The 27706-nt window shown below is 41.8% G+C and overlaps 2 protein-coding genes across 3 annotated transcripts; one reads left to right on the plus strand and one right to left on the minus strand.

The window, feature by feature from the left end:
* The first annotated feature begins 1089 nt into the window (after positions 1–1089).
* Positions 1090–6662, plus strand: opn8b (opsin 8, group member b). The gene is made up of 4 exons (XM_018743577.1): positions 1090–1308; positions 4464–4757; positions 5341–5666; positions 6285–6662. Exons 1-4 carry the CDS (start codon positions 1236–1238, stop codon positions 6660–6662), a joined length of 1071 nt encoding a protein of 356 aa, XP_018599093.1. The 5' UTR covers positions 1090–1235.
* Positions 6663–10071: 3409 nt separating this feature from the next.
* Positions 10072–26909, minus strand: mmut (methylmalonyl CoA mutase). 2 transcript variants are annotated; one of them, XR_003797858.1, is made up of 13 exons: positions 26354–26909; positions 24470–24837; positions 24222–24379; positions 23859–24030; positions 22893–23141; positions 22486–22597; positions 19968–20083; positions 16351–16466; positions 15954–16085; positions 15358–15505; positions 13707–13874; positions 11809–12052; positions 10072–11581 (listed from the first exon to the last, which is right to left on the minus strand). XR_003797858.1 is itself a non-coding variant. In XM_029253985.1 (12 exons), exons 1-12 carry the CDS (start codon positions 26763–26765, stop codon positions 11924–11926), a joined length of 2280 nt encoding a protein of 759 aa, XP_029109818.1. In that variant the 5' UTR covers positions 26766–26909; the 3' UTR covers positions 11742–11923. The 2 variants fall into 2 exon arrangements, 1 of the variants encoding a protein (XP_029109818.1); XM_029253985.1 differs by lacking the exon at positions 10072–11581 and having other exon boundaries at positions 11742–12052.
* Between the last annotated feature and the right edge of the window lie 797 nt (positions 26910–27706).

Below are 27706 nucleotides of genomic sequence, written 5' to 3' on the forward strand. Positions count from 1 at the left end.
TCCTGTGTGTGTCCCCTCCCCCTCCGGCCTTATGTCCTGTGTTGCCCGGTTGGCTCCGGTTCCCCGTATGGGACAAGCGGTTCTGAAAATGTGTGTATGTGTGGAAAAAGTAACTTCCCCCTTACACTTAATAACTGCAACCAAATGCTTCCAGTGATTCAATACCAGTCCTTTACATTCCTGTGGAGGAAGTTCAGCCCACATGTTCTTGCATAGCTGCTTTAATTCAGAAACATTCATAGGTTTATGAGCATTAACTGCCCATTTCAGGTCCTCCCATAGTATCTGGTGGATTTGGTGTGGACTAGGCAAACATGACTGGGGCACTCAAAAACTTTCATTTGGCTTTCTTCAGCCATTCTGATGTAGACTTGTTTTTTTTAATATAGATTTGCTCTGGACAGTCTCCAGGCATAGTCTGCATGCAATAATAAAAGCATTTTCCCTCTACTTTTTCCTCCATTGGTTGCTCCTAGCCCCACAGCTGAGCTGGAATTGAGGCTCTTTCCATGGTTTTAGGTGCCACCAACTCCTCTGTCAACTGGCAACCTACTGTATCTTTCACATCAGATTCTGTGCAGCTCTTCACTTTTACACCTTCTGATATAAAAGCACTGTGCAGGAATGCCATCGTTTATAGTGTGCTACCAGTGAAGATCTCCCAGTGTTTCACACACACAGCAGTAGTATGGCTTTGCAGGTCTGCTAACAGGAGTCAAGCATCACCTCCATTCCTCAGTGTTCCCACATCCCTAAGAGGGATCTTCTCAAACACTCCGTCCCTTCTGCCAAACATCTAACTGCATCACCAGATTTTTTTTTTTTTGTAAAGAGCTGTTTTGAGAGGGTTGCCTGCTGGAATCTGCAAAAGGACACTGTTCCCACACAGCCCAGGATCATGGTCCAGGACGCGAAAACGAGTAGCAGCAGAAAACCAAGATGCTGAAGATGCTGAAGATGCGGTTGCCCGCTGTCAGACCCGCTACCAGTCGGTTACAGCCGCTCTGACCTCAGAACAGCCATTCAGCGGGGAAGGCAGGCAAGCGGCCCTTGTCTGCGGGGGGTGGAAACAGCGACTGTGGGACACACGGCGCGTGCGAACACGAGTGTGACACACGGACTGAGTGCCGCGCGCCTGCAGCGGGATTCCCACAGGAAAAGACACGGCAGGAGTAATTCAAAAGAACGGATGTGCGCTTCTCCCGTGGCTTAAAGACCTCCACGGTGTTTATTAAATGGAAGTCCTCTATAAATCTAAACTGCCGCCTGCTATGGACTACGGAGCTGGCGTTTTTCTCTTCGTCGTAGGTGAGTGCGCGCGAGGCTGCCTCGCGGATGGTGCGCGCGGGGAATCCGCGGGAAAGCCTCGCGCGAGCCCGTTCGGAGCGAGAAGGAGCGCTTTGGCGCGAACGTGTTGCTCACCTCGAGTCACGGAGGCAAAGGAGCGGATGGGGTTCGGAGAAACAATAACAGATGAGCGATTTCTGTGTCAACGCTGCAGAATATTTAACTGGCGATTGTTTGGAAGTCAAACTTATTTGTAGCGGCTTCTATAAACGCTGTGAAGGCGAGCGCTCCACCCGTGTGTCAGTAACGAGCGACACGTCTCAGACAAAGTGCGTAGTGACGGTAGTCTGAGGCAGTTTTTGAACGCGAAAGTCAGTCAAGTGTCGGCAATTAATAATAAAATAATATAAGATCCACTTTCCGACTCATTTGCAAAAAAAGCCTGATTACTGTGGCGGCCGCTGTGCAGAAAATACTACCAGGTGGTGTTTGGGAAAAATGCAAGAAAAAATTAAAATAAATGTTTTAAATGTTCGAGGAAGTGTGATTTTCGGGGATTCACAGCTCGTTAGAGAAACTTAGAATGTCGTAGATATGAAAAGAAATCTTATTTCCAGCCTTTCTAGTTCAGAGCGACCTGCTGCAACAAAGCAGACATGATTCTGTTCTAAGCGGTTTTTTACATTTTTTTTCCTCCTTTTCTGCTCCATCTAATATAAAAATAAAAGGGTACAACTTATAGGACCCATAGATGCATACTTGTTTGAATTACTGTACACACAGTGTAACATCACTGTTCAGTGCTTCTCTTTATGCTTCATTAGACAGAGCTGTGTTTGCTGTATGGTGTTTTATTTAGCAGGACTGTGCTCAAAACAGGGGGGCATGGTGGCGCAGTGGGTTGGACCGGGTCCTGCTCTCCGGTAGGTCGGGGGTTCGAGTCCCACTTGGGGTACCTTGCGGTGGACTGGCGTTCCGTCCTGGGTGTGTCCCCTCACCCTCTGGCTTTACGCCCTGTGTTGCCGGGTAGGCTCCGGTTCCCCGCGACCCCATATGGGACTAGCGGTTCCGAAAATGTGTGTGCTCAAAACACTGGAGGAAGAATACCAATAAAATGTAAAAATTAAAGTAGTATCAACATAACACCACAGCCTACAGTTTCCACTCAACCCCCCAAACACACACACACTTGGCTCTTGTACCGCTTTTACATGATGGCCCAAGGCCACAGGTGGGACTGTTCATCCTGTATTCCATAACTGTGCTTGACAGCCCTGCTGGGGTTGTGTCACACTGGAGCAATGTTACCGTAGTGCTACAGTTGACCACATACACTGATTGTACCGTTCTTTATGGGCTTTGGGAGTTTGAGGCTCTTCCGTTGGAAATCATCTAAAGGGCTCTTTATCTTCTGTCCTCTTTGGAAGATGTAAAGGGATATCCCAATGATATCTGTCTGTGTGAACTGTGGCACTGCTTTAGCTCCAATGACACTTTTTAGACAAAGCTGACAGATCCACACATGAGTCCTAAAGCTTTCTCTGGAAAGGGTGGTGGCGGCTGGACGTAGTGCATGAGGGTGATGTGCAATCCCCTGTTCATTTACAGCCAGTAGCTGCATTGTTTCCCATTCCAGCACCTGGTTTGATGACTAAGAGAAACATCCCAGTATCTTAGCGGAGTTGTCATGAATAAAGGGACAAATGGGTGAAAAGTGGTTACACCAGTGTAAAATCACAGGGAGCACAGAGAATTTATATAAACGTGATATTTCTGGATAACTGGTTCTAGACAGGGGTGGTGCAGCGGGTTTGGCCGGGTCCTGCTCTCCGGTGGGTCTGGGGTTCGAGTCCCGCTTGGGGTGCCTTGTGACGGACTGGCGTCCCGTCCTGGGTGTGTCCCCTCCCTCTCCAGCCCTCTGCCCTGTGTTGCCAGGTTAGGCTGCGGTTTGCCGCGACCCCATCTCAGGACAAGCGGTTTCAGTCAGTGTGTGAGTGTGCAGTTCTAGACCGCGTAATGTTTGAGGTATAGGGCTTGTCACCAACAGGTTGCAGGTGAAGGAGATCTGAGAAGGAACAGTCCGCTTGTAAATTCTGAACAAGGTTAATTTTAATCTTATCTTAATTTTATCTGTGGGAATCAATTCCTTGCAGATGTAGAAGCTCTGTAAAATACAGTAACAGGCTTTGCTGAGAAATGTATTAATGAAATGTAATTTGACTTTATTAAATCACTAGCAATTTGAAAAAGGTAAAAAAAATTATGCCATAAGAAAACAGCTATTTGAAAATCTTTTACGAATTTCAAGAGCCGCACAAAACCCTGCCACTGTTAAGTAAGAAATTATTTTTTAAAGTATGGAAGGTTTTTACAAGTTTAATAACGTCCAATTTTAAGAATTGTGTTAACTGGACACAAAAAATGATATTTTCAAGCAGAACTGAGCTGCTTAAGACTGAGGGAAATGTCTAAATATCTTGAGCAGACACGATTGTGTGTGTGTGTGTGTGTGTGTGTGTGTGTGTGTGTGTGCGTGCGTGCGTGCGTGTGTGCTTGAAAGTAAATGAACCCCTTGTGTGCCTTAGTTTTACCACAAAATGGACATATAATGAGAAGTAGTCTTTTTCATGTGACACAGTAGGTGTGTAATGACCAAATCCATATGTTGCTTTAGAGGAAATCATGTGTGTAGTAGAAAAAAGGAAGTATTGCAGGTGCAAAAATAAGTGAACCCAAAGTTGCACTGGTTAAACCAAATAGGGAAGTAGAATCAGGTGTGTAAATCAGTCTTGTATTTATCTCATAATTTACTCTGAGATGTACAGTATGTTCCTTTGGGGAAAACATCTGCTAAATGAATAAATGTAAATGCAAATCATAAAATTTTTTTTATTTTATGTGTGTATTTTACGATGTAATATTTAGACTGTTTATTTTAATATTTTATACAGTACAAGAATAAGGGTTCATATGCTTTCAAGCAGCGCTGTATATAAGCTGTAATTTACAGATACACTTTGCTGTCCATGAATGTTGAGATGTGGCATAAAGAGCATTCATATGATAGTCTCTTGTGTACTAAATGATCTGTGTTATTTATTTACTAGCATGCAGTAGAGTGATTGCTGTGCCTTGAATGGTCGGAGATGGGTAATACTGTTTTGTGTCGATCTCAGCGGTGCTGTCCTTCATTGGGAACATCTTGGTCCTAGTAACAGCCATCAGGAGAGCCACCAAGCTCAAGCCCCCGGAACTCCTTAGCGTGAACCTTGCAGTTACCGACCTGGGAGCAGCGGTCACCATGTATCCTCTGGCCATTGCTTCCGCCTTCAATCACGGATGGCTGGGTGGAGACGCCACCTGTCTTTACTATGGCCTCATGGGCTTCTTCTTTGGTGTGGCCAGCATGATGACCCTGACAGTCATGTCAGTGGTACGGTTCATCATCTCCTTGAGCTTGCAGAGCCCCAGTAAGTTCTACAGAACAAAGACTGCTTTCATTTACTTTCTTTTAGTTTATGCCTTCTTAGTTTTCTATTATGGTGTCCAGATCCCATAATGTAAGCATTTATCCAAAATATTATTACACAATACCTAAGAGAACCAAGTAACCAAGCTAAATAGACACTCACAGCTGGATATGATATATGTTATAAAATATATATTATGCCTCATAGCACAATTTTCATGGCCGCTCATTGTATGACTGAAGAAAATGAGCAAGAGCATTTGTGCCTTGTGTCCTGTATGTACACAAAATTGCTGCTTTAGTTTTTGCTCCAGATATTAGTTTGACCTTTCGTTGAGATTGGAATGCTTCAGACTATATATGCAGTTCAGAGGGTGTGAATGTTGCATTTCTCCATCTGAAAAGTGGACAGTTAGTGACTCCTAATCAATAAGAGGACAATAACAGAATTTAAAAGCCTAGTTGATTGTTGTCCTCAATTGTAATCTCATTCAGGTATTGAGTGTTTTACCCTTTCACCCCTTTTGTGTTCTTTGTGTGTTTGCTGTTCTGCTAGCAATCACCCTTTGCTTTTTTGTTCATAGAGGAGAAGATCAGCAAGGGCAGAATACAGCTCCTGATCATGGGCACATGGGTGTGTGCACTCTTATGGGCCGTGTTCCCTCTGCTCGGTTGGGGGAAGTATGGCCCTGAACCCTTCGGCACGTCCTGCACTTTAGCCTGGAGCGAAATGAAGGAGAATGGCTTTTCCTTTGTCATCACCATGTTCCTGATAAACCTGCTCATACCTGCCACCATCATTGTTGGATGCTATTCTGGACTGGCACTAAAGCTTCACGCTGCTTACAAGTCTATTAACAACAGCAACCAAATCCCCAATATATTGAAAATGCATCGCAAGTTATTGATCGTAAGCATTGCATATCAAATGGTTTCATTTCATTACGTTCATTCCTGAATTTCTAGAAATTTGCCTATAGCGCTGGTTGCAGGTAGTGCTTAAAATAGTTGACAAATGTTTGATATTTCAAATTTTGATTAGTGAGTATATTAAATGTTCTATATTAGGCTGCCATTAAAAGGAACATTTTTTCTGTTGAGAAACAAAATAATGTTCTTCTCCGTTTGCTGTCTGTAAGGGAGGCAGATCAGGAGGTCTCATCTTTAGTGGAAGCACACTTTTAATTTAAACTTTTTCTTATTTAACTATCACCATAATTTACATTTGAATCTTCAGCATGTTCAATGAATAATTCTCTGTAAAAGAATTATCTTTTAGATGTTCCATTTGAATGCTGGGAAGGAAACTGAATTCCAAAAAATTTTTAAAAAGTAAATGACAGGAGAATGGCTCTGTTACATTGCAATAACAGCCTAAACTATTCGCAACCTAGTGTTTTTTTAAGGGTGTACAAGAAGTGAATAAATTTGTGACAAATTCAAAATGTAGAAGCAGAAGTTATATGTTAATAGAAATATAGTAATGAGTTTCTTTTTCTGTATTCATTTTTTTTTTTTTTTCTGTGAGATTGCTGTCCTCATCAGCATGGGCTTCATCGGGTGCTGGACACCTTACGCCGCAGTCAGCCTCTGGTCAGTTTTCCGCTCCAGTGAATCCATCCCCCCCGAGGTCAGCGTGCTCCCGTGTCTGTTTGCCAAGTCCTCAACGGTATACAACCCACTGGTCTACTACCTTTTCAGCAAAACATTCAAGAGGGAGGTCAGACAGCTGAAATGGACTTGCGGAAGGTCTAAAGCCTCTAATGAGCCAGACTCAAACCACACTGTGGAAAATGCCAACCACGCTCCATGTGATGGACAACGGCAAAACATTCCCACTGTGAATCAATCACCAAGGATGCAAACAGAAGCTGAGATTAAGGTATACACCATGGAGTGTCTGTAGCGATGTCTTTGCTGTATTGTGAACGTCTACAGTGGGTTGATGGAGCGTGAAATGAGTTCAGGATCTGGATTTAGTGAGCCAGCATGCTACCTTTGAGAAATAGACCATTAGAGATGAATTCTGAGTTTTCTTATCTTGGCAACAGCAGTGCATAAAATCCATAACTGGTTTTACGCAAACAAATTTTGATTTCATACAGCTTACATGCATAACCATATTCATTTATATAACTTGCTGGTTAAGAGTGCCTTGGAACAACATTAACTTGTCAGTTCTATTGATTAGTAGCGGCTGGCTTTCTATCAGAATCCAAAACTCATCGAGTCATCCAGACCCTGAGATGATGAATAGAAGGCTGAGAGGAAATGTGGTGATGAACAAGGGTTGGACTGTGTCTCTAAGTGCTGCTCCAGAGCAGGTTATGCATTTTCATTACTAATAATTAAGGTTGGGGTTATGTGAGCCAATATTGGACCGCTGACATTTGATAATATCTGTGAAGCTATTAAGCTAGTAGTTATAGTTATACAGTTGATCCTCCCACACCGGCCGCTTTCCATATCCTTTGTTTGTTGCCTTTCCATATTTTCGCGGGTCGGCAACAAACAATTAAATGGGAATTTTTTGGGAACTTTGCAGCCTTGTGCGGGAAACCGCGTAGCACCGCAGAGGACACGCGTAGCAGACGAAAATTAAACGTAAAAAAGTTTAGTAAGTCATAAATGCATAGGATATATGTGTGTAATATGAATGCATTTTATCGTTTAATACCATACATATACACATTTTTTAAGTTAAACTTTGTAAAAAGTTACACTTTGCGAAAAAAAAAAAAACTGGGGATATCCGCGCTTTGGAAAGCCAAAATGGTGTCAGTGGCGCGTGTACATCTCCTCCCGCGTAGTGATTTTGTTTCCCGCGTTTATCTCGCTAACTTTGTGTGTTATACCTTACATACTCATGGCTCCAAAACGTAAAGCTCCCAGTGTTTCGGAAAGTGATTCTAAGAAACCGAGCAAAGTGATGAACTTAGACCGAAAGGTTGAATTATTGGAGAAGCTTCGTTCGACATGTCAGCTGCTGCTGCTGCTGCTGGCCGCCATTTTGGAGTTAAGGAGTCGACTGTCTGATCTATCAAAAAAATAAATAAAAGGAGTTCCGTGCAGCCGTCGCTGCAGCTACACCAATAATAAGTGCGAAGCCTCTGCATAAACCATGAGATCCGTATCTCTCTCATGCAAGAACGATTGCGATACAAAAAGCATTCCTGTACATTCTTCATCACACTCAGATGCTCGCTTAGCGGGGGGCCGAAAATTTTACCACATCGGTTTTTCCACATCGCGGGGGAGCTGAGCCCCTAACCCTGCGATGCGGGAGAGTCAGCTGTAAATGTAAATATGTGCCTGTTGGAAACGAGTATAAAACTAATATGTGCTTTCATCCTGTTTAAAGAACGGGTAGCAAGTAATAAGCATCTTAGTTTAAAATGTAGCATATTGCACGGTGGATACTTACCAATGACCCCTGATCCTTTTCATTTTAAACATAACCAGTCAGTGTCTGAGCCAGCATTGCTACCCAGCTATAACTGCGAAGTGAAGCAGTAACCTTCTTCCATCTGGGTTTGAAGTTATAATAATAACGTATTGATTGTGACAATTTCTGAGCAATACTGAATGTCACTATGAACGGAAAGAGCAACGGACATATTGAATTCTACGTAAATATTGGCAAAATCGGGCAGGTGGTGTGACGAATGGAATGCTCTGCAATGTAGAGGGATCAAGAAGTAAATGGTGTATCTTGGTGAGGATTCACTTTGTGAAAGCAGCATCCTCGTTGTGGTTCTGAAAGCCATGATCTGATCCGAACACTAAACTCTGTAGAATCATAGAGGAGAACTTTCCAGACTGGTTTTTATTAGTGTTTCTGTGAACATTAGATATTACATTTACATATACACACAATAATAGCCTTCAGAATAGCTTGACAATTTCAGAGATAGATTGTGTGTTTTTCCTCAATTCTGCTAACGAACCATGAAAAACTGTTGTTCTTATATATGAGCCAGTGTCAGAAAATGGTTTGTATATCATTATTAATAACTCAGTGGGATATTTTACCAAAAACATTGAAAAGTATTCAGATTTAAACTGGTTGCAGAGGGCTGTGTTTCTCCAGTGCTTTGTAAATGTTTTGTTCAGGTGGTTTTCATTTCGACTAAGACCACAGCAGTATTTTTTTGCTTGTGTTGGTGCTGTAAAAATTGATGAGAAGAAAATCATAAATCATACCACAGAAATACCTTATCTATGTCTTAGGAGTACTCATTTTACACCAGGTGGATGCGTTCACAAATACATATTTAAAAGTACTGCTCATTCAATGGCTTTGGTACTCTTTCGAAGGAAAATGTATAATTCAATGTATGTTGACTCAGTTTTCAAAGCACAAATCCAATGAGCAGTATCACTTGTAGCTTAAGATTGTCTTGCAAGCAGTTGCAAACGAAAAACCAGAAAAAAATGTAAATGGGGCTACTTTCAACACTGCACAGACAAATGAATTTTTAAGAAGCCAGATATGCAGATTCGCAGATATTTACATTCCACCAGATGCCCTGAAGCGATATGCTGAAGACCATGCTAGAACTGCAAGGGAAGACCTGGAAGAGGTCCTCAAAAGTGTCACTGTATCGACAAATAATGATGATTTTCATTTTTCAAGCAAAGATGTTTTAGTAACACTGCTTATATGTGAAATCTGGACTCTGGAGAAATAGGACAGGAAACCTCCACTGCTCTGAACTGTGGTGCATTTAAGGATACCACGGACTCGCAGGACAATTAACAGACGAATCTTCATTCTAATCTCACCAGGAATCTGACTTGGAAGCACAAAGAAAGCACACATGTGAAGAAATGTCATGTGAAGATTGATTTCCTTGGAAAGATGATGACGACTGCATAAGTTGTAGTCAAGAGGATGACCAGCATATGGATGGACTCAGTCAAAGCAACAATGGACACACTTTTCAACCCTAAGGACAAAAGTGGAAAACAGATCATTGTGGAGTCACTTTACTTATAACTGTGGTACTTCATCATCAACCAGATGCTATACATAAAGAGATGTATAGAAACTGGGTAAAGGGTACGGTAACAGTCGTAGTGACTGGTGGTGTTCACTCATGTGATGTTCATGGTAGGGGAAGGTACAGAAGTGGTTCACCATTGCCTTCCTCCACATGTCTTTATACTGTTGAATGAAGAATGTGAACTCGGGGAGAATATGCAAACTCCACACACCGATCCAGACTCAAGCAAATGCACAGTTCAGGCACAGACCATGAGCATTACTTACTGCAGCACTGTGACCATATAAAAACTAGATAAGCCACCAAATGTCAGGTTTTTCTATTTGTATTTTCCATTACAAAAAGTGTTTTACAGGGGAATGATAATCAAGACATTCCATGTGGTTGAAGTATTAAAATGAAAGGGCAGTCGAAAAAGTATCAGTATTGGCTTCTGCAAACAGAACTCAGGTCATTTTTCATTAAAGCCAAAATATCAGTTTCTTTCTTCTTCTAACATTTAAAATTCATAGGCTCTTTCCAATAACAATTTTTATGGCTAGAAAAATACTGGCACTAAAACAAATCCCTGTACTTCAGGCTGCAACAATCCAGTAACATGTTGCACTTTTCTTCCCATTGTGTCAGGCATAAATAATAAAAAAAGGAAATGGATGAAGTGTGACATCACATAGCTATCAGAAATTGAAGCCAATACCAGAAAGCATTTGCAAAATGTCCTCATTGGCAAATAATATTGAAATCTAGGGAATTTAATCAAACAGTCAACAATTTATCTTGTCATGAATTCATACGTTTTTAGGTTGATCTTCCAGTATAAAAGATTCTTTCACTAGTTTTTTAAGCAGAATAAAGCCACCATTATGAATGCACAAGAAATGGTAAATACATTATTAAATCATTTCATCATACATAAGTCAAATATTAAGGGTATTGATTATCCTCTGAAAGCCTTTCAAAGGCAGCTTAGCAGTAAGCTTCTGTGGTGATTTTGTCTCTTCAGTTTTTGGTGGACAATTGAATTTGGCCTCCATGAAATTAAACTCAACAGAAACCTTGGTGATTACCTCAGTATATTATAAATGAACTACTTGTCATATCTGAAAATATTTAAATACTATAATAGTACAGTAATCAAAATTTTGCTTTAATCAACTACAGAATAAAAAAAATTATAATATGGAGGAAGTCTTGTCTCCTAAGAATCTTAAGTGTAGCAGTTCAGTTAAGGGACAGAGAGGGAACACAGTCTGATTCTCCAGCATCTTTTTACTGTTAGTAAGTGGTCTACACACTGACATTTTACCATCAATATATAAGTGAGAGACTAGATTAGTCAGGGTCTCAACTGTTTGTTGAGCAGACACACATCGCAAACCTGTAGTACCCAGGCAGATACACAGCTCACTATACCCAGTTACATTTGTAAAGTCATATCATTTAAGTGTTTCAGTAACATGACTTATTTGACCATGAAACATTTCAGACAGATTCTACTTCAAAGACACATTACACTGAATATAAATTTTCATAAACAATGTAAATAATGAAATTAGCAACAATCATAAAATATGTTTTCAGAAATAAAGAATCTGATACTATACAGTATTACATTCTCTGAAATACTCATGAGACAATTTTGTCAATAAGGAAACCAAAAAGGTGACAAAACATTCAGAACATTTTTTAATGACAACATTTTATTATTTGGAAAGTGAATGAGAGGAAAGGAACTTTCGTGTTGTGAAAAAATTTGCTCAATAAGCGAATTCCTTTTCACAGAGAGGTAAGGATCAAGAGTTGTGGAACTTAAAAAGGCCTAATTACACACACACACACACACATTTTCATAACCGCTTGTCCCATACAGGGTCACGGGGAACCGGAGCCTACCCGGTAACACAGGGCGTAAGGCCAGAGGGGGAGGGGACACACCCAGGACAGGACACCAGTCCATCGCAAGGCACCCCAAGCGGGACTCGAACCCCAGACCCACCGGAGAGCAGGACTGTGGTCCAACCCACTGCGCCACCGCACCCCCGCGGCCTAATTACAATACACCAGAAATTCATATCCCTAGCTGGTCACAGACAAAGTCTATAAAGAGTTCAAACTGAAGACTTTTCATGCACTCTCTCTATTGCCACCCTTTCTTAGATGATTACATAGCATGTCGGTTCTTCTCTAGACTTTTCTCAATGCTGTCAATGACCTCGATGGCTGCTTGAGGAATTCTTGTTCCTGGACCGAAGATGCTACAAACTCCCTTTTCATACAGAAACTCGTAGTCCTGGGGGGGGAGGGGGGGGGGGGGTGTTATTACATTTATCATTACTTCGTGGAATACAGAGACAATATTGATGGCAACATATACAGATAATACAACATGCAAGTGTTTTATGCATACTTGGATTTTACCATTAAACAGGAAAGAATCAACTGCAAACTAACTGACAGTCTACTGGCATCATTGGAAAGACTCTTTCCTCATACTGCCTCTGATTTTAAATACAGTAGCAAATATTGTACTCATTTCCTGGTCTCCAAACTTTTAAAATTAATGAAGAACAAATGAAGTGGTTTACAGTTTACATTGCGTTTTTATAGAAATTACTGAGGACTGGGGAGTAGGGATTGAAGGGTAAGATAAACCCACAAACAAGTAACCAGTTCTAAGAAGACATAAAACATTAACTTCAAGTCCCATTGTGCACACATCAAATCAAGTATACAAAAACTGTTTTTTCTATTCTAAAGTACAATGTTGAGAGCTTTTGGATGGATGGATGGATGTGCATAATGCACTTTCTACTGTTGGGTTAAAAACATCACACCCACAACCTAGCATCAAAAGTACTCCTGAGGAGGGTTAGAGAAGTGCTGAATTGGGATCGTCCATAGTTTAGAGACATTCTGCAGCACAAGACCACCTGCCTTTCCTGTTTTCCAAACGGCAAACACCTCTAGCTAACCTGCCTGCCTTTAACCTCTCAAGGTCTTATGAGAGTTCCATCCATGTTCACTTTGCAGAGTTCAAGCATGAGATGCTTCTGTGCTCCCTTCCTACTGTGGTGCACTTACTGTACACATGGGTAAACTGTTATTCCCAAACAACGCAGGTTAAGTGTGTTTAAAATGTATTTAGTTGTGCCTGAATTTGCATACAGGAGCTCATAGACAGTATTCTCGAGCATTAACACAGAACATGGTTGCACAGCAAGTAGTGCTGCTGTTTCACAGTGTCTGGGTGGTGCTAGAGGACGTGGGTTCGATCTCCACTCAGTCTGTGTGGAGTTTGCCTGTTCTCCCCGTGTCTGCGTGGGTTTCCTCCCACAGTCCAAAGACATGCTATTCAGGTTTCCCCATAGTGTGTGAGTGTCACGGAGAGAGTGTGTTCCACTGATGTATGGATGAGTGACCCATTGTAAGTAGTGTATCTAGCAGGGTAAATCACCTTGGTGAATAAAGTGTGTGGGCTGATAACACTACACAGAGTTCATTGGAAGTCGCTTTGGAGAAAAGCATCTGCTTAAATAAATAAATGTAAATCTGGCAACGCCAAATCACTTGAACTGCATGTCTTCATACTGTGGGAGGAAACCAGAGCACCTGGAGGATACCCAGGAGAGTCAAACCCACATTTTCTCGCACCACCCAGGCACTGCATGGGATTTAATGGTTGACCAAATTTATCAAATTCTGTTAAACTGAACACCTTAATTTAATACTTGCTGTACTTTTTAGCCAAAATAATGTTACTTATTGTAACAAACTATTTCATTGTTACTTGTAAGGCTGAAAAGATGAGTTAATGTATCTTTTTTTGTCAAAGTAATCATATGCATTTACTTATATTAGGATTATGCACATTATTCTATTAACAGCCCTATCACTTAGCTATTTAAGAGTGAACTGCAGCAGGAGCCCTAGCTCGGGGGGGGCACCTGGGGTGGGATGACTCCTCCGCAGATGACAAGGATGTCGGGACGGTTCAGGTTCTTCAGCTCCTGGATTAACTCAGGAACGAGGGTCTTGTGGCCAGCTGCGAGAGTGCTGATGCCCACACAGTGCACATCGGCGTCTACTGCCTGCTGGGCCACCTCGAGGGGGGTCTGTTGGAGAAGGATGCACAGTGGCACATCACTCTTCTGGCCTAGTCTGCTGTCGAACACCTCTTCAGCCTAGTGGCACTACAGCATGAGCTCAGTGCCACCTCTGTTTGAACTCAATTCCTTTCCCCGTCTTGGCCATGATGGAAATGACAACGATCATGTTTTCAGAACAGCTTCATGAATTACACTCAAAGGTCAGAAAGATCAGGAGATCTGATAGCATCTAGGTGAATTTACTGATTTTATTGTTTCTGGCATGCTTTAGATATGAGAGCCATTCTGCGGTAAACCTTTTGATAAACTTCACCAGAGGGAAGTTTGCACAGTTAACATTCAATATCCATTTGTTACTATAGTTATTTAAGGGACACTTGAAGTCCATTCATTAAAAAAAGTGCATTATTTGCTTGTGTATAGTATTTGTTTTCATTGATCTTCAAGGAGAAAAAAAAAAAAAAAAAAAGACTAAGACAATCATTTTTTTTAAACAGAACTGTACTAACTCTCAAGGAGGTGCAATTAAAAAGGATCAATATTAACTTTCTTCTTAAACATCCAAAACCAAATACAAACCCTAAAACAACACATTATTATTAAAGGGCAAAACAGATCAGAATGTCTCACTTGTGACTAAGAATGTGGGATTAGTATCATTTGGATAATGCTTAAGAAATACCCGCCTAATGAAAGTTGGCATTTTGAAGTGGCAGGTCATGCACAGAAAGTTTCAATAATCCTATCTTCACAAAGATTTCATAAGACTATAATGAATCCCAGCTTTTAAGTACCTTTAACAGAAAAAGCCACAATGACCGAAACCTGATCCAGCAAACCATCAATGAGTAATGCTTATTACAAGTCTGATTTAAATTACACAAAGAACATTTAACAAATATTCCTCGCTGGTTTTTGTAGGGATAAATTAGAATATATGTATTGCTCATACATCAACTAAACCTCAAAAAATAAAAAAGAAAAGACAAAGCACCAACTCAAATTTATTCCGGTCATGATTCAGTGCCTTTCTCTTAGAGAAGCAATGTAACTTATGCCACTGGCTGTGGGCTAAGGAATCTGGCCCACTGAACATTTGTGCGATGAACACACGCAACAAATTGGGTCCAGGTGCAGAGCCTCCATCAACCGGAATATGCTGGATGTAGCGGGACACAATACCTCAAAACAGCTTCTACAAACCAATGTAAAACAGCTTGCTCTACTTCCAAAAGTATCTAGTGACCTTCATAGCAGTTCAATCACATGTTGACATTTTCTACCAAGAATTCAAAATATTACCTAGCAGGCAAATGTCTGTAAGTTGGTAAAGGAAAAGGAAAGCATTATTATAAACATTCTGTTCCACTGTATACAAGCTATATAGAGGAATGACAAAAAAAAAACCCACTTGACTTGATGTACGTTGGCCACTGTTTTACCACAGTAGCCCTCACCTCTACATCAGGTTCAAAAAGAAGAAACATACCTGGAAAAGTGGCCCAATGTCAACATCAAACCCCAAGTCTGCAAAGCCTGTTGCAATGACCTTGGCACCTCTGTCGTGGCCATCTTGTCCCATTTTCGCAACCAGGAGACGAGGATTACGGCCCTCGTGTTTCTTAAAGTGCAGAACCCTAGAAAATATGAAGAAATGAGTGCTTGTTTAGTAGATAGCTTCACTTCCCTGGGTATTATATATTTCTTTAAACATAGAATGAAACGGAATGTAACCAACAGAAAAGTGTGCTACTAATACCAGTGTAAAAACTCAAGTGGACTAGGGAACACAGGCATAAAGAAAAATACAACGAAGCACCTTCTATCTCAATATGGAAACATTCATTTTTGGTGAAAGGAAAAGGTGGATAAGTTTATTCTGAAAGAGGGTAACGTCTTCCTAATCAAAGAGGTCTATACATACAATTCTTCCAAAGCACGAGTGTTCACTTGAAAAATTACTTCTTTTCATGTCAGTTTCAGATATCACTTGAAAAGCTGTGTTTAAAAAATTACTGTAATAAAATGTAACTGACAATCTATAACATACACTAATGGGGTGAAAGCGATATTTTTCCTTCTTACCGATTGTGGACAGTGGCAATTTCTTGGTGCTCTCCAAATTCACTTCTGTACGCCCCACTCACCATTCGCGTGCTGGCCTTGTGTTCACCAAAGACACTTTTCATTGCATCCGTAATCTCCCCAACCGAGCACCTATGACAAGGAAACGCTTTTCTACTATCCCATGACTACAGAACACTTGTCATTCCAGATGTCCTATAGGGCAATATAGCATTACATTACATTTATTTACTGATAGCTGCTATAATATCAAAATCAACTTAAGAGGGGGGGGGGAAAGTGTCGTAGTTTTTTTTCTTGCATATCAAACACAAGGAGAGTAAGACTAAGATAAAAAGACTGTACTCATAGAGGAAATCTGAAAGGTGAAGGCATTCTGATGCAGTTCTGCGCTCACCTTGCACGAGCTGCATCCACCGCCAGTGCCAGGAGGTTACCGCTGCCGGTGCGGGCGCACTCCTCAATAGCTCCGAGACACCGCTTCACAGCTTCATTGTCACGGCTTTCCCGCACCTGCACACACAGACACCAATCTACATCAGAGTGCAACAATAGGCAAAAGAGCAACAGCAACAACTGATGAATTTTTTTGGAAAGTGAAGACTGCGTAGGCAGCAGGTTCTTGCGGAAGTGAACTTTAAAGCTGTACCAACTGAACACCTGTGAAAGGAACAGCTGTACTTCCATTTACAATATACGATTACGATATACTGTACATTTTCAATACATATCCAGCTATGTAAACCGGATAACAAAGCAGAAGCTTTTTGAAGTTGCTTTGAATGAAAGAAGCTATATGAGCATAAAGACAATTTAAAACTATACATCTGTCTATTCAGACCAGCAACTACACACTACATTTTTGCACAGGCTGATACAGTTCCAGTAAATAATTTCACAAAGTACAATATCATTGAATTGTCACAAAGGCAACAGCCTTTGTTAAAAGACATTTAATTTCATATAAATAAATATACAGAACTGCCCTATTTCAAGGGCAGCATGTTGGCAGAGCGAATAGTGCTGCCACCTGTCAGCACCTGGGCTGTTTGGGCATCAGATTGAATCCAGCTCATTCTGTGTGGAATTCGCATGTTCTCCCATGTCAGAAAGTTTTCTCTGGGAGCTCTGGTTTCCTCCCACCGTCCAGACACATGTTTCAGGTGGACTGGTGACATGAAATTGCCCGTAGTGTGTGAATGGGTGAGCGAGTGCGTGCATGTGCGACTACCCTGTGATAGACTAGTGTCCCATCCAGAGCGTACCCCCCCCCAGTCTTGTGCCAAGTGATTCCAGGCTAGGCTCAGGACTTCTGTAACCTTTACCAGGACAAGTGTTTAATGAAAATGGACAGATGGATTCTCTAGTGCAAAATATTTAACGCACAACTGCACTTTCAAGACAAGCCATCCACATAAATATGAATTTAACACCACATTTAAAGGTCTGGATTTTTAATCGCGAGGCAAATAAAGAGAAAGTAGTGACAGAACCTGTATCAGTTTATAAAATGTAAAACTGAGCTGATTGCCAAGTTTAGTCATGTAGATGTTAATGTTAAGTGACCTTCCAAGAAGGCAGAAATGATGATCGTTTCAGTATAGCCCATCAGCAACGAATCTTCTGAGACATACAAATGTCTTCACGTGACTGTGTACTTCCTGACCTACTCAGATGAAATTTTACACAAGTCCATCATTAAAGGTACGTTGCTAGGGAGAGCAACAAAAAAAAAAAAAATTAAAAAAAAGCACAAAGATTAGCTTTAAAGAACCTTTAAAGAGCAATGCAGCAACTATCACAGCTTGAAAATACCTTTATATGTGCCATAAAGAGAATGAATGAAGTATCTTTTTCCCTGGTCCCCAATAAAAATCATACTTGTAGGAAGAGTTACTTCTGTTGTATTCTACCCATCCATCTATCCATCCATTATTAATAACCTCTTGTCTAATGTTGGTTCATGGTGGTCTGGAGCCTATCCTGGAAGCTTGGGATGTGAAGCAAGGTATAACCAGGCCTTCAACTTTGGACTGAGGGAAGAAACCAAAAGAAAACACCACAAACACAGGAAAAACATGGAGATTTGACATAGAAGGTGGCAGATTCCAACTCGCACCCAAACGTAACATCCAGGAGCAAAGATGCACCAACAGTACCTCTGTACCACTGTGCAGCCCTTCCTTTATATTCAACTACAAGCATATTATTGATTTTTTTCCCCACAATTACTTTTTAATAATTAGCACTTTAGTCTACAAAGCTCTTAGCATGGCTATGAAATGTTTACATTCTTACTGAATTTGAATTATTCATTGTGATAAAACACCTTGTCAAATAGTAAACCATTTTTCTTTTTATAACAATACACTACCTTTAAAGCTTCCAGCAGACAGTGTTTTCAGAACTTTTAAAGCATCCTTAAGTAGTATCCATACAACGGATTAAAAATTTCTTCGTGGCCCCTTAGGAGTTACATACATTGCACTGTACGTTGCTCAAAACTGAATCATTTTACATCCATGACTTGAGGTTATTTGCATGAAAATGACTGACAAGACTCAAGAGTTTACTTAAATTACTGGAAACATTTATACTTTGTCCCCATTAACCAGTCAAACTGATTCTTGGAAAGAAAAGAGGAGAGAGAAAAAAAAAAAAACCTGACCAAATGTCAGAAACTGGAAAATTATATTACTTATTCCATTATTTATTTATGGGAGAAAACTACAGTTTGTTCCATCCCAAGTTTATCCCAAAATCCCTTTAAAATGGCTAATCATAGGGAGGGAAAAAAAAAACCCTATAACAACAATTTTATGTAGTTTTATATTTTCAGTTTGCTCCCAGAAAATATTATTCAGAAGTGTCCATTTTTGTGTTTCATCGCCTCCACAAAACATTTCTGAACTGCCAACTATGTCCAGTGAGCATTTTCCAATCGTATGCATGTCTGGGTGCCTTTTTGAACGGGACACACAGCTGTAGTAGCAAACCTGGGACTGTATATAAAAAGCTTCCTTACACTCTACACTGAGCAGTTTTTATTTGGAATAATTTTAATGTTAATTTAATGTTTAATTTCATTTCATCATTTTTTTTTTCCCTTCTAGTTTAAAATATACACAAATATAGAAATTCGTTAAAGCTTTATTTTATTACAGCTGCTATTTTTTCCTTCTTGGCCCCCTAACTGCTGATCATGAGGATGGTATCACGACCCCCACGGAGCAGACACTTTGGGTCTATAGGGCAACACCGAGATATCCGTGGAAAATTCATTCATGAAGCACTTAATATAAATATATGCTTTTTTAACTGATTTAATAAGGCAAGCTTACCATAAAAGTGTATGTGGAATTGCTTGAGTAAGATGAAAACAAAGTGTGGGTGTCAGTCAATGCAGTGTCTCTCACAAACATTTTTATTGCGTCAAATTGAGCATTACAGGTGCGGACCAGATAGAGTAGACCATATACATGGCAGTCCAGACCACGTGGATTCGTGAAAAATCGGGATACTGGACGACTGAGTAACAGGGATCTGTATCATGTATTCCAGATTGGGGGGAGACTATTTATAATACAAAACTAAACTATTTTTTTTTAAACTACTGAATTTAAAGACTAAACTATTCTTATTAAAGGCACTCAGACATTAAAGGCTTGAACTTTACACTGAAGAGGAACACAGGAGACACCTCTCAGGCTACAGGTCACAGTTTCTACAACCATTGATATATTAGGTGTAGACTAACGGAACATACCGTACGTCCGTACCCGCACGCTTTACATCCACAGGTCCTCTGTTCAATAAAAGTTTTCATTTTAGAAATTTCAGTACAATGTCTCTATTACTGCAATCCTTTAGTAAATTGTATCAAGTGCAGCAGAAGTGCTTTCCTGCACCGATTCCCCTTTTTATGAAGCGGCTCAGCGCTGGCCATGCAAGGAAGAAAAGCCAGCCGTGCTTGTGGGTCATTTAGAACAAGTGAAGATGCGGCAAAACACCAACCTTCTTCAGCTTCTCTATTTGCTTATTGCGCACGGAAGTGTTGTCAATCGCCAGAACTTCAACAGACTCCTCCTTCTCCAGACGGTATTTGTTTACTCCTACAATGACTTCTGAGCCTAAAGTGACAGAAAAGGGGGAAGAAAAAACACCACTGTGGGGCAAAGAAATAAGCATAGAAATTCCTTTTAGGCTACCGAGACCGTTCCCTTGACACACTTTATTTATACTTTAACACGGCAGAGCCACACAGCCCAGATAGACATGTGGAAGTCATGCTCCTCTGATGGCGTCATGTGGTAGCCCACCAATCACTCCACAACAGGACCGCTCAAGCAGGAAAGGAAAAGCACTCTCTCTTCCCTCCATGGCAAAGATGCAGCGACGCACCACAATCTAGAGGTCACATTCTTTCCACCACAATAAAACTGAGCACACGCATGTTCCTGTGTCCACGTGCATGTGTGCAGAACCGTGCGAATGATGCCCACTGACCCTTATCGAAAAGGTGTAGCAGCAGGGCGACAAAAGAAGCTCCCTGTCGTAAAAATGCTCCTCTGTTATGAGGCACTTAGTGGCAGGAAGAGGTCCAAAAATGGGAGCACAGCCCTTCCACGTTGTGCAAGGATGTTTCAAGATCCAATATGGTGTGTGTGTGGAAATGAGCTTTTATTTGTCTTCATGCATCCTTAATATGATTTTTTGGAAGATAAGGGGAGCTTGCATCTACAAGAGTATTTTTAAGTGATGAAATTAATGGTACACGCACTGGAATTGGTCTTTGTTCCTTTGTGACAGCAGTGACAATTCTAAGGAGAGAGCCATGTTATACATTTGCCCCTCCCAGACACAAGACATAGTGACAATTACCCTGTCTAGTGTCTACCTGCTTGTGAGATGCCACCGGAGTTCCTCAGCACAGCACCCTCACTAACACTCTGCTCAGTGTTTGCACTACTAATACAATATAAAACACACAACAGCTCTTAAAACACATTCTTGCTTTTATAAAGGTCTCCCCCTCAAAGTCTGACAAGCAAGCCTTCTCAGAAGGAGGTGAACACACACTTCCACATCCCTCACACCTTCTCCTTGGATGCACTTGCTATAGATGCCAACTTGTTTTCGCTGTAAAGGCATTAGGCTTCATCAGGGGATGACCAGTGACACCCTTCAGCAGAGCACCACCTGCCCCCAACTCCTCCCGCAGCCCTGCAAGGGCCTAACTGCTCGACGGTGTCTCTGGGCAACCAGGGGGCAGTTTAACAGCTGTTTTGCACAAGCAACAAAATTTTGGCCAAGGCGTTATTCCTTGGGCCTCCCTGTCACACATGGCTAATGTGGTACAGCAGAGATGTGAATAAAGTTACCCAGCTGTAGACCATAAGGTAAATTTAATGGCATGCAAGTACAAAGGCCTGAATAACCTTTTTAAACACTGGAATCTGTTCTGTTCGGACAACCACCCATGTAAATCCAACTCTGTGCAAATCATATGATTAAAGGCAGAGGTAGTTTCAAACCCAGTACCCCTTCCTGTGCCTTTGAAAGTTATTTAGTATGAACACAGCACAGTCCAATTCTGCTAATTAAGTCAAAATTTCACTTAGATATTCTACATTAACCATAACAACATAATAATAAATACAGTTCTTTCAAAGGGAGGGGCACATGGCACAGCGTGCTTGGCCAGGTCCTGCTCTCCGGTGGGTCTGGGGTTCGAGTCCCGCTTGGGGTGCCTTGTGACAGACTGGCGTCCTGCCCTGGGTGTGTCCCCTCCCTCTCCAGCCTACGCCCTGTGTTGCTGGGTCAGGCGTCTCGTGACCCCGCTCAGGATAAGCAGCTTCAGCCAGCATGTGCGTGAGTTCTTTCAAACCACTCAAATGTCCTTTTGAAAAAAAATGTTTCACATGGCTTTTCTGTGTGGAAGACTATCACGTTCATGTCGTGCTACATTTTCCTTTTAGATGAATTAGATCATGTACCGTTTCTGAAACATATCTCTGAGAGCAACACCTGCTTCCCATTTATGTATCTGGACAAGATCCATACATTCAACAGAGAGCACAAACAAAAGCAGTGCAGTATCTCAGGATGAAAATCAACAATTCTCTTTAAATATGCATGTTGTCACCTTTGGGGGGGATACCAGTACAATGAACTGCAGTTAACACTTTTCTCCTGGGTCTTGAACTCTCATCTCCTGGTCTTCCACTATCGTGCAGACCAGCCACCACCGAATTATTTACACCACTTAGTAAAGTTGTCATATGCCACTGGGAAGCTAATTCAAAATGTCATATTACATTCAGCTGTATGTGGGGCACGATAATTTCATTATATACAGTTTAGTGTTAATTAAATGAATTATTCCAAAGCTGCAAACATCAGCACTTAGCACATCTCCTGCAAACACAATGTCATTGACCATTTCCAGGTTAGTCCATACCAGCCTCTCCAGTAATGAGATTTACAAGTATGACATAGCAAACCTTTTAAAACGAGTGGATCTGAACAGTACCTGAGTCAATTCGGGCCTGTCTGCGGGCTGCGCACTCCTCGATACGGAGTTTGGGGATCCCTTCGGCCACGGCCCGAGCCATACCGCCCATCTCTTCAATCTCGTTGATAAACTAAGGCAGAGGACAGAAGGGAAAACACGTCTGACCGAGAAAAAGCACTGGAAAAATCACCATCTCATCAAGGAGATGCTTGCCACTATGGGCTAACACCATAAGACAGGACTGGTGAAAATTAATGGGATATTCTTATGGGTGAATGCTAAATTCTCCAAATGATTACTAAAGGATTACCATTATACTTGTAAAAGGAAGGAATCACTGATTTTTAATTACTGCTTAAATTAAAATTACAGTGCTTCACAGGTAACGTCTGCATGCACTTCCTGTTCCATGCAGTGGACCTCACCTTTAGGGCACTGTTGTACACTTCAGTGGTCAGAGACTCCATCATATAGGAGCCACCCCAGGGGTCGGCCACCTTGGGGATGCCCGATTCCTCCTGGATGATAATCTGGGTGTTGCGAGCAATGCGGGCACTCTTCACTGTGGGCAGACCCAGAGCTTCGTCAAAGGAGTTGCTGTGCAAGGATTGGGTCCCCCCGAACACAGCGGCCATGGCCTCGATGACCGTGCGGATCACATTGTTGTAGGGATCCTGGAAAACAGCAAGCATGGTTAAAATGCTCTCGCTTTTAATTCTCCAGCACAAAGAAAAAAAAAAAAAAAAAATGAAAATACTAAATTTATGAAACACTGGTTCTTTAATTTACAAATCCCAGCTGGGGTGGAAGAGCATTCATAATTTCTTTTGCTCGTAACTCTGCAGTCACTCTTAATTCTGTCATAAGTTACATTTAAAACTAATTATCACAGATGCTGACCAAACCATCCAGTAGATGCAACATTCATCACCTTCAACTTTATCATCTGTGCCATAAAAAGTGTCCCTTCTTACTAACACTATAATAAGACATGGGCACCAGACACAAGCTGTAAATACAGTGGAAACAAGCTGCATTTACACCTGTAAAAGTCCTCCTCTATTTGTGTGCTCCTTACTGCCATCTATGGGCTCAGTGGAGAAACACTGTTTCCCCACTGAGCCGATAGATGGCAGTATAAACACACACACACACACACACACACACACACACACACACACATATTTTAGCAAAGTGGTGAGGGGAAAAAAGCAATTTAAAAAGATTTTCGTGGGGGGGGAAACAGTGTCTTTCACTGTAGATAGCAGCTCATAGTCAAAGGTTAAAATGTGGCAGCACAGCAGAAACACTTGCATTTTTACAGATACCTAAGAAGATTTCTCAGAGGCTCAGCTATTTCAGCCAAGAGCTGAAAGCAGTTTCTCGTTTACCTGTTCTGTTAAAGACCATCCCGATGTCTGGCAATGAGCTCTCAGCAGTAGTGACTTTGAGTTCTTGGGCTGAAACTTCTCCTTTATCAAATTTGCCCAAAGTCGTCGCCCAGCTCTCATCTTGGCAATTTCCATATAAAAATTCATACCAATTCCCCAGAAGAAAGACAACCTGAAGCATAAGAGCTTATATTCAATAGCTGTGAGGTTCTAGAGCAGCAAGGAAGCTCAAGACAATAAAATGTTATTTTGACATTGTTATATATTTTGACCCAGGGGAATTTTCTGCTGTTACTTTTCACCCCCAAAATGTACATTTAAGAGAAGTGCCCCTGTAGGCTGCGCTCAGTTTAATTTACCCACCTCGGGGCAAACTCATCAATGGAGAGGCCAGCCTTTACACCAGTCCGGCAATACTCCAGCCCATTAGCAATCGTGTACGCCAGTTCAAGGATAGCATCTGCACCGGCTTCTTGCAAATGGTACCCGCTGATGGAGATGGAATTAAACTTGGGCATGTGCTGCACAGAAAGAAAGAATCACTTAACGAGAAAGCCTATGGGTAATGTAAACAAAACGGACTGACACAGAGGACCTCTACCGCTGCATACCTTAGACGTGTAGGCAAATATGTCAGCGATGACGTGCATGGAAGGGTCAGGAGGGAAGATGTAGGTGTTTCGGACCATGAACTCCTTGAGGATGTCATTCTGGATGGTTCCCGTCAGCTTTTCTGGAGGCACACCCTGCTCTTCCCCAGTCACAATGAACATAGCCAGGATGGGAATCACAGCTCCGTTCATGGTCATGGATACCGACATCTTCTCCAAGGGAATCCCATCAAACAGCATCTTTGTGTCCTCCACTGTGTCGATGGCCACCCCTGCCATGCCGACATCGCCATGGACCCTCGGGTTGTCCGAGTCGTAGCCACGATGTGTTGGCAGGTCAAATGCAACAGACAGGCCCTGCTGCCCAGCTGTGAGAAGGGTAAAGGGTAAAAAACACATCAACAGTTATGCAACACTAGAAATTTAACAAAAGTAGAATGGCAGATATTCTTAACATTTAATGAAGCAAAATAAAAATATGAATTTAAAGAATCAGGTGATAAGTCTCCTTCAAGGTCCACTGGCCATGAGAGACAATTTAAAAATAAAAAATAAATAAATAAACAAACAAACAAACACAGAAAATTCACAGGGTAGGCCCCATCGCAATTATATATTGATAAATAAAAAGGCTTACAAAAAAAGTGCAAGGGTTAGAAACGTTGAGGCTAAATCATTAATTTTTAGGCACTGGTTGCTCATTAATTTCTTACACATATTTAACATAAAATGTATTATATTTTAGAAAATCTGATGAACATAAAAACACAAAAGAGGAATGCAGTGGGAGCTCAAAATGTATCAGTTCAGAAGGTCTCTTTACAAAACAACTCCTCCATTTCACAAAACAATGACCATTATTCACTTCAGACTTGTCCCTGGTATATTTGAAAGTGAAACAATTTATAGCTGACAAACTTGTTAAGCTGTTGTTTTTGTCTAGTTTATAATTTCCTTCTGCCTCCTCTAGTACCACTTGATGTTGTGTAATTGCCTACTCTTCTGATGTTCCGTTTTGGTTTTCTTTTTACTGCTTATAGAGGGGGCACGGTAGCACAGCAGGTTTGGCCGGGTCCTGCTCTGGGGTGGGTCTGGGGTTTGAGTCCTGCTTGGGGTGGCTTGCGTCGAACTGGCATCCCGTCCTGGGTGTCCCCCCTTCCGCCTCCAGCTTTTTGCCCTGTGTTGCCGGGTTAGGCTCCAGTTCGCCGTGGCCCCGTTTGGGACAAGCAGTCGAATACAGTGTGTGTGTGTGTGCTTATACAGTATATTGACTGACTCCTGTACAGCACTGTTTTTAATATAATCATATTTTTATAAAGACATGATTAGTATTGCACGTTTTACTCATTTTTAATTTTGTGTAAGTGCAAGTTTACGGCAGAACACTATTGTGTAGTGTGGGCAGCATTGTGGCACAGCAGGGAGCACTGCTGTCTCTCAGCGCCTAGGTGGTGCGAGAGGACGTGGGCTTGATCCCTGTTCAATCTGTGTGGAGTTTGCATGTTCTCCCCGTGTCTGCGTGGGTTTCCGCTGAGTGCTCTGGTTTCCTCCCACATTCCAAAGACATGCTGATCAGGTTCCCCTATAGTGTGTGAGTGACAGAGAGAGTTTGTTCCACTGATGTATGGATGAGTGACCCATTGTAAGTAGTGTATCTAGCAGTGTAAGTCACCACAGTTAATAACTTAGGTGTGTGGGCTCATAACACTAAGAGTTCACTGGAAGTCGCTTCGGAGAGGGTCTGCTAAATAAATAAACGTAAAGTGTAGTACAGTACAGTGCTCTAGACTACAGTAAGTACTGCACATAATCCTACAGTACAAAACTCTACAGTACAATCCCCTAGCAGAACAGTGCACTACTACTAGTAGCCCTTTAGTTTACCTTTGATATTGTCTTTATAGAACTTGTTGCTCTCCTCCACGGTGCTGAAGCCCGCGTACTGACGGATGGTCCAGGGCCTGTACGTGTACATGGTGGGGTAGGGGCCCCTGGTGAAGGGGAACACGCCCGGCAGCTCGTCGGCCACCTCGCCGCTGTCATCGCGGGTGTACACGGGCTTGATGGAGATGCCCTCGGGGGTGCGCCAGATCAGCTCCTGGGGGTTCTTCCCTTTCAGCTGCTTCTGGGCCAACGCGGCCCACTTGTCGTGCAGCCGCACGTCCTGCTGCTGGAGCGCCGCCGCGGTACTCAGGCTGCGAGAGCGCGGCCGCGGCGGGTCCGACACGTAGGAGACGGCGCTCGGCGCCCCCCTAAAAACGAGCCTGGCGGCGACAGCCCTCCGCGCTGCCAACATGGCGACTGTCCTCCTAGCGAACCATACGCACGGAATAGAAACAAGCGCGCTGAGAAAGTTAAGGGGAAGTTTCTTCAAACCGTTTATTTACTCACCTTGCCTAGACTGCGCTATGTCGCCTACCACAGGTGCGCAACATCAGACCAATCGCGATTCAAAACATTGTCTCACGAGCCAATCGCAACAACGAACCCTTTGAACTTTGACCCCTGACCGAGGAAATGAAACTCGGGATGTTTGGCACCGCTTCCGCGTCAGTCGCCAGTAGGTGGCAGCAAACATTACACACTGCGCATGTCCCGCTGTCCTCCGTCAGCTGCCTGCAAATGTCGTGGGAACAGGTCCCGTTGTGCCCTGTTCATACGGAAAAGGGTTTAAAGTTTGCAATAAAATGACACTGCAAATGAAAAAAGAATTTCAATAGAAATTATATTTCGAAAGTCTACGGGCCTGTTTATATCCAGTTTGTACAAGTGAATGGCTTTAAAGTATATTCAATAAATATGTCACTGTACGCGTTACATCATTAGACATAAATTAACATTAAATGAAAATGGTCCATGTATTTGATTCTCGTTACATTTCTTAGTCATTAACTGAGAATCACACTTGAAATTGTCAACTTCTTTATTGAACAAGATGTCATTGGCTTGTTTCAAAAGTAAAGTCAAGAAAAATGAGTACAAGCAAGAAGCATAAAAAGGAAAATTTTTTTTGCATTGTGTTACATATGCCAAAGACAAAATATGATTATTGTCAGTTATGGATTTTATTCTGGCTGGACACAGCTATTGCAATACAACCATTTTACTGTGCTATATTTAAATATATAGTTGTGTTCCTAATAACAGATGAACTATTTGCTTTCAAAGTAGTTTTTTTTTTTTTTTTTTTTTTTTTTTTTAAGTTTTACAAGTCAGCATCACGAGAAAGCGGTGAAT

The sequence above is a fragment of the Scleropages formosus genome, chromosome 1, assembly GCF_900964775.1.
Source record: "Scleropages formosus chromosome 1, fSclFor1.1, whole genome shotgun sequence".
Lineage (NCBI taxonomy): Eukaryota > Metazoa > Chordata > Actinopteri > Osteoglossiformes > Osteoglossidae > Scleropages > Scleropages formosus.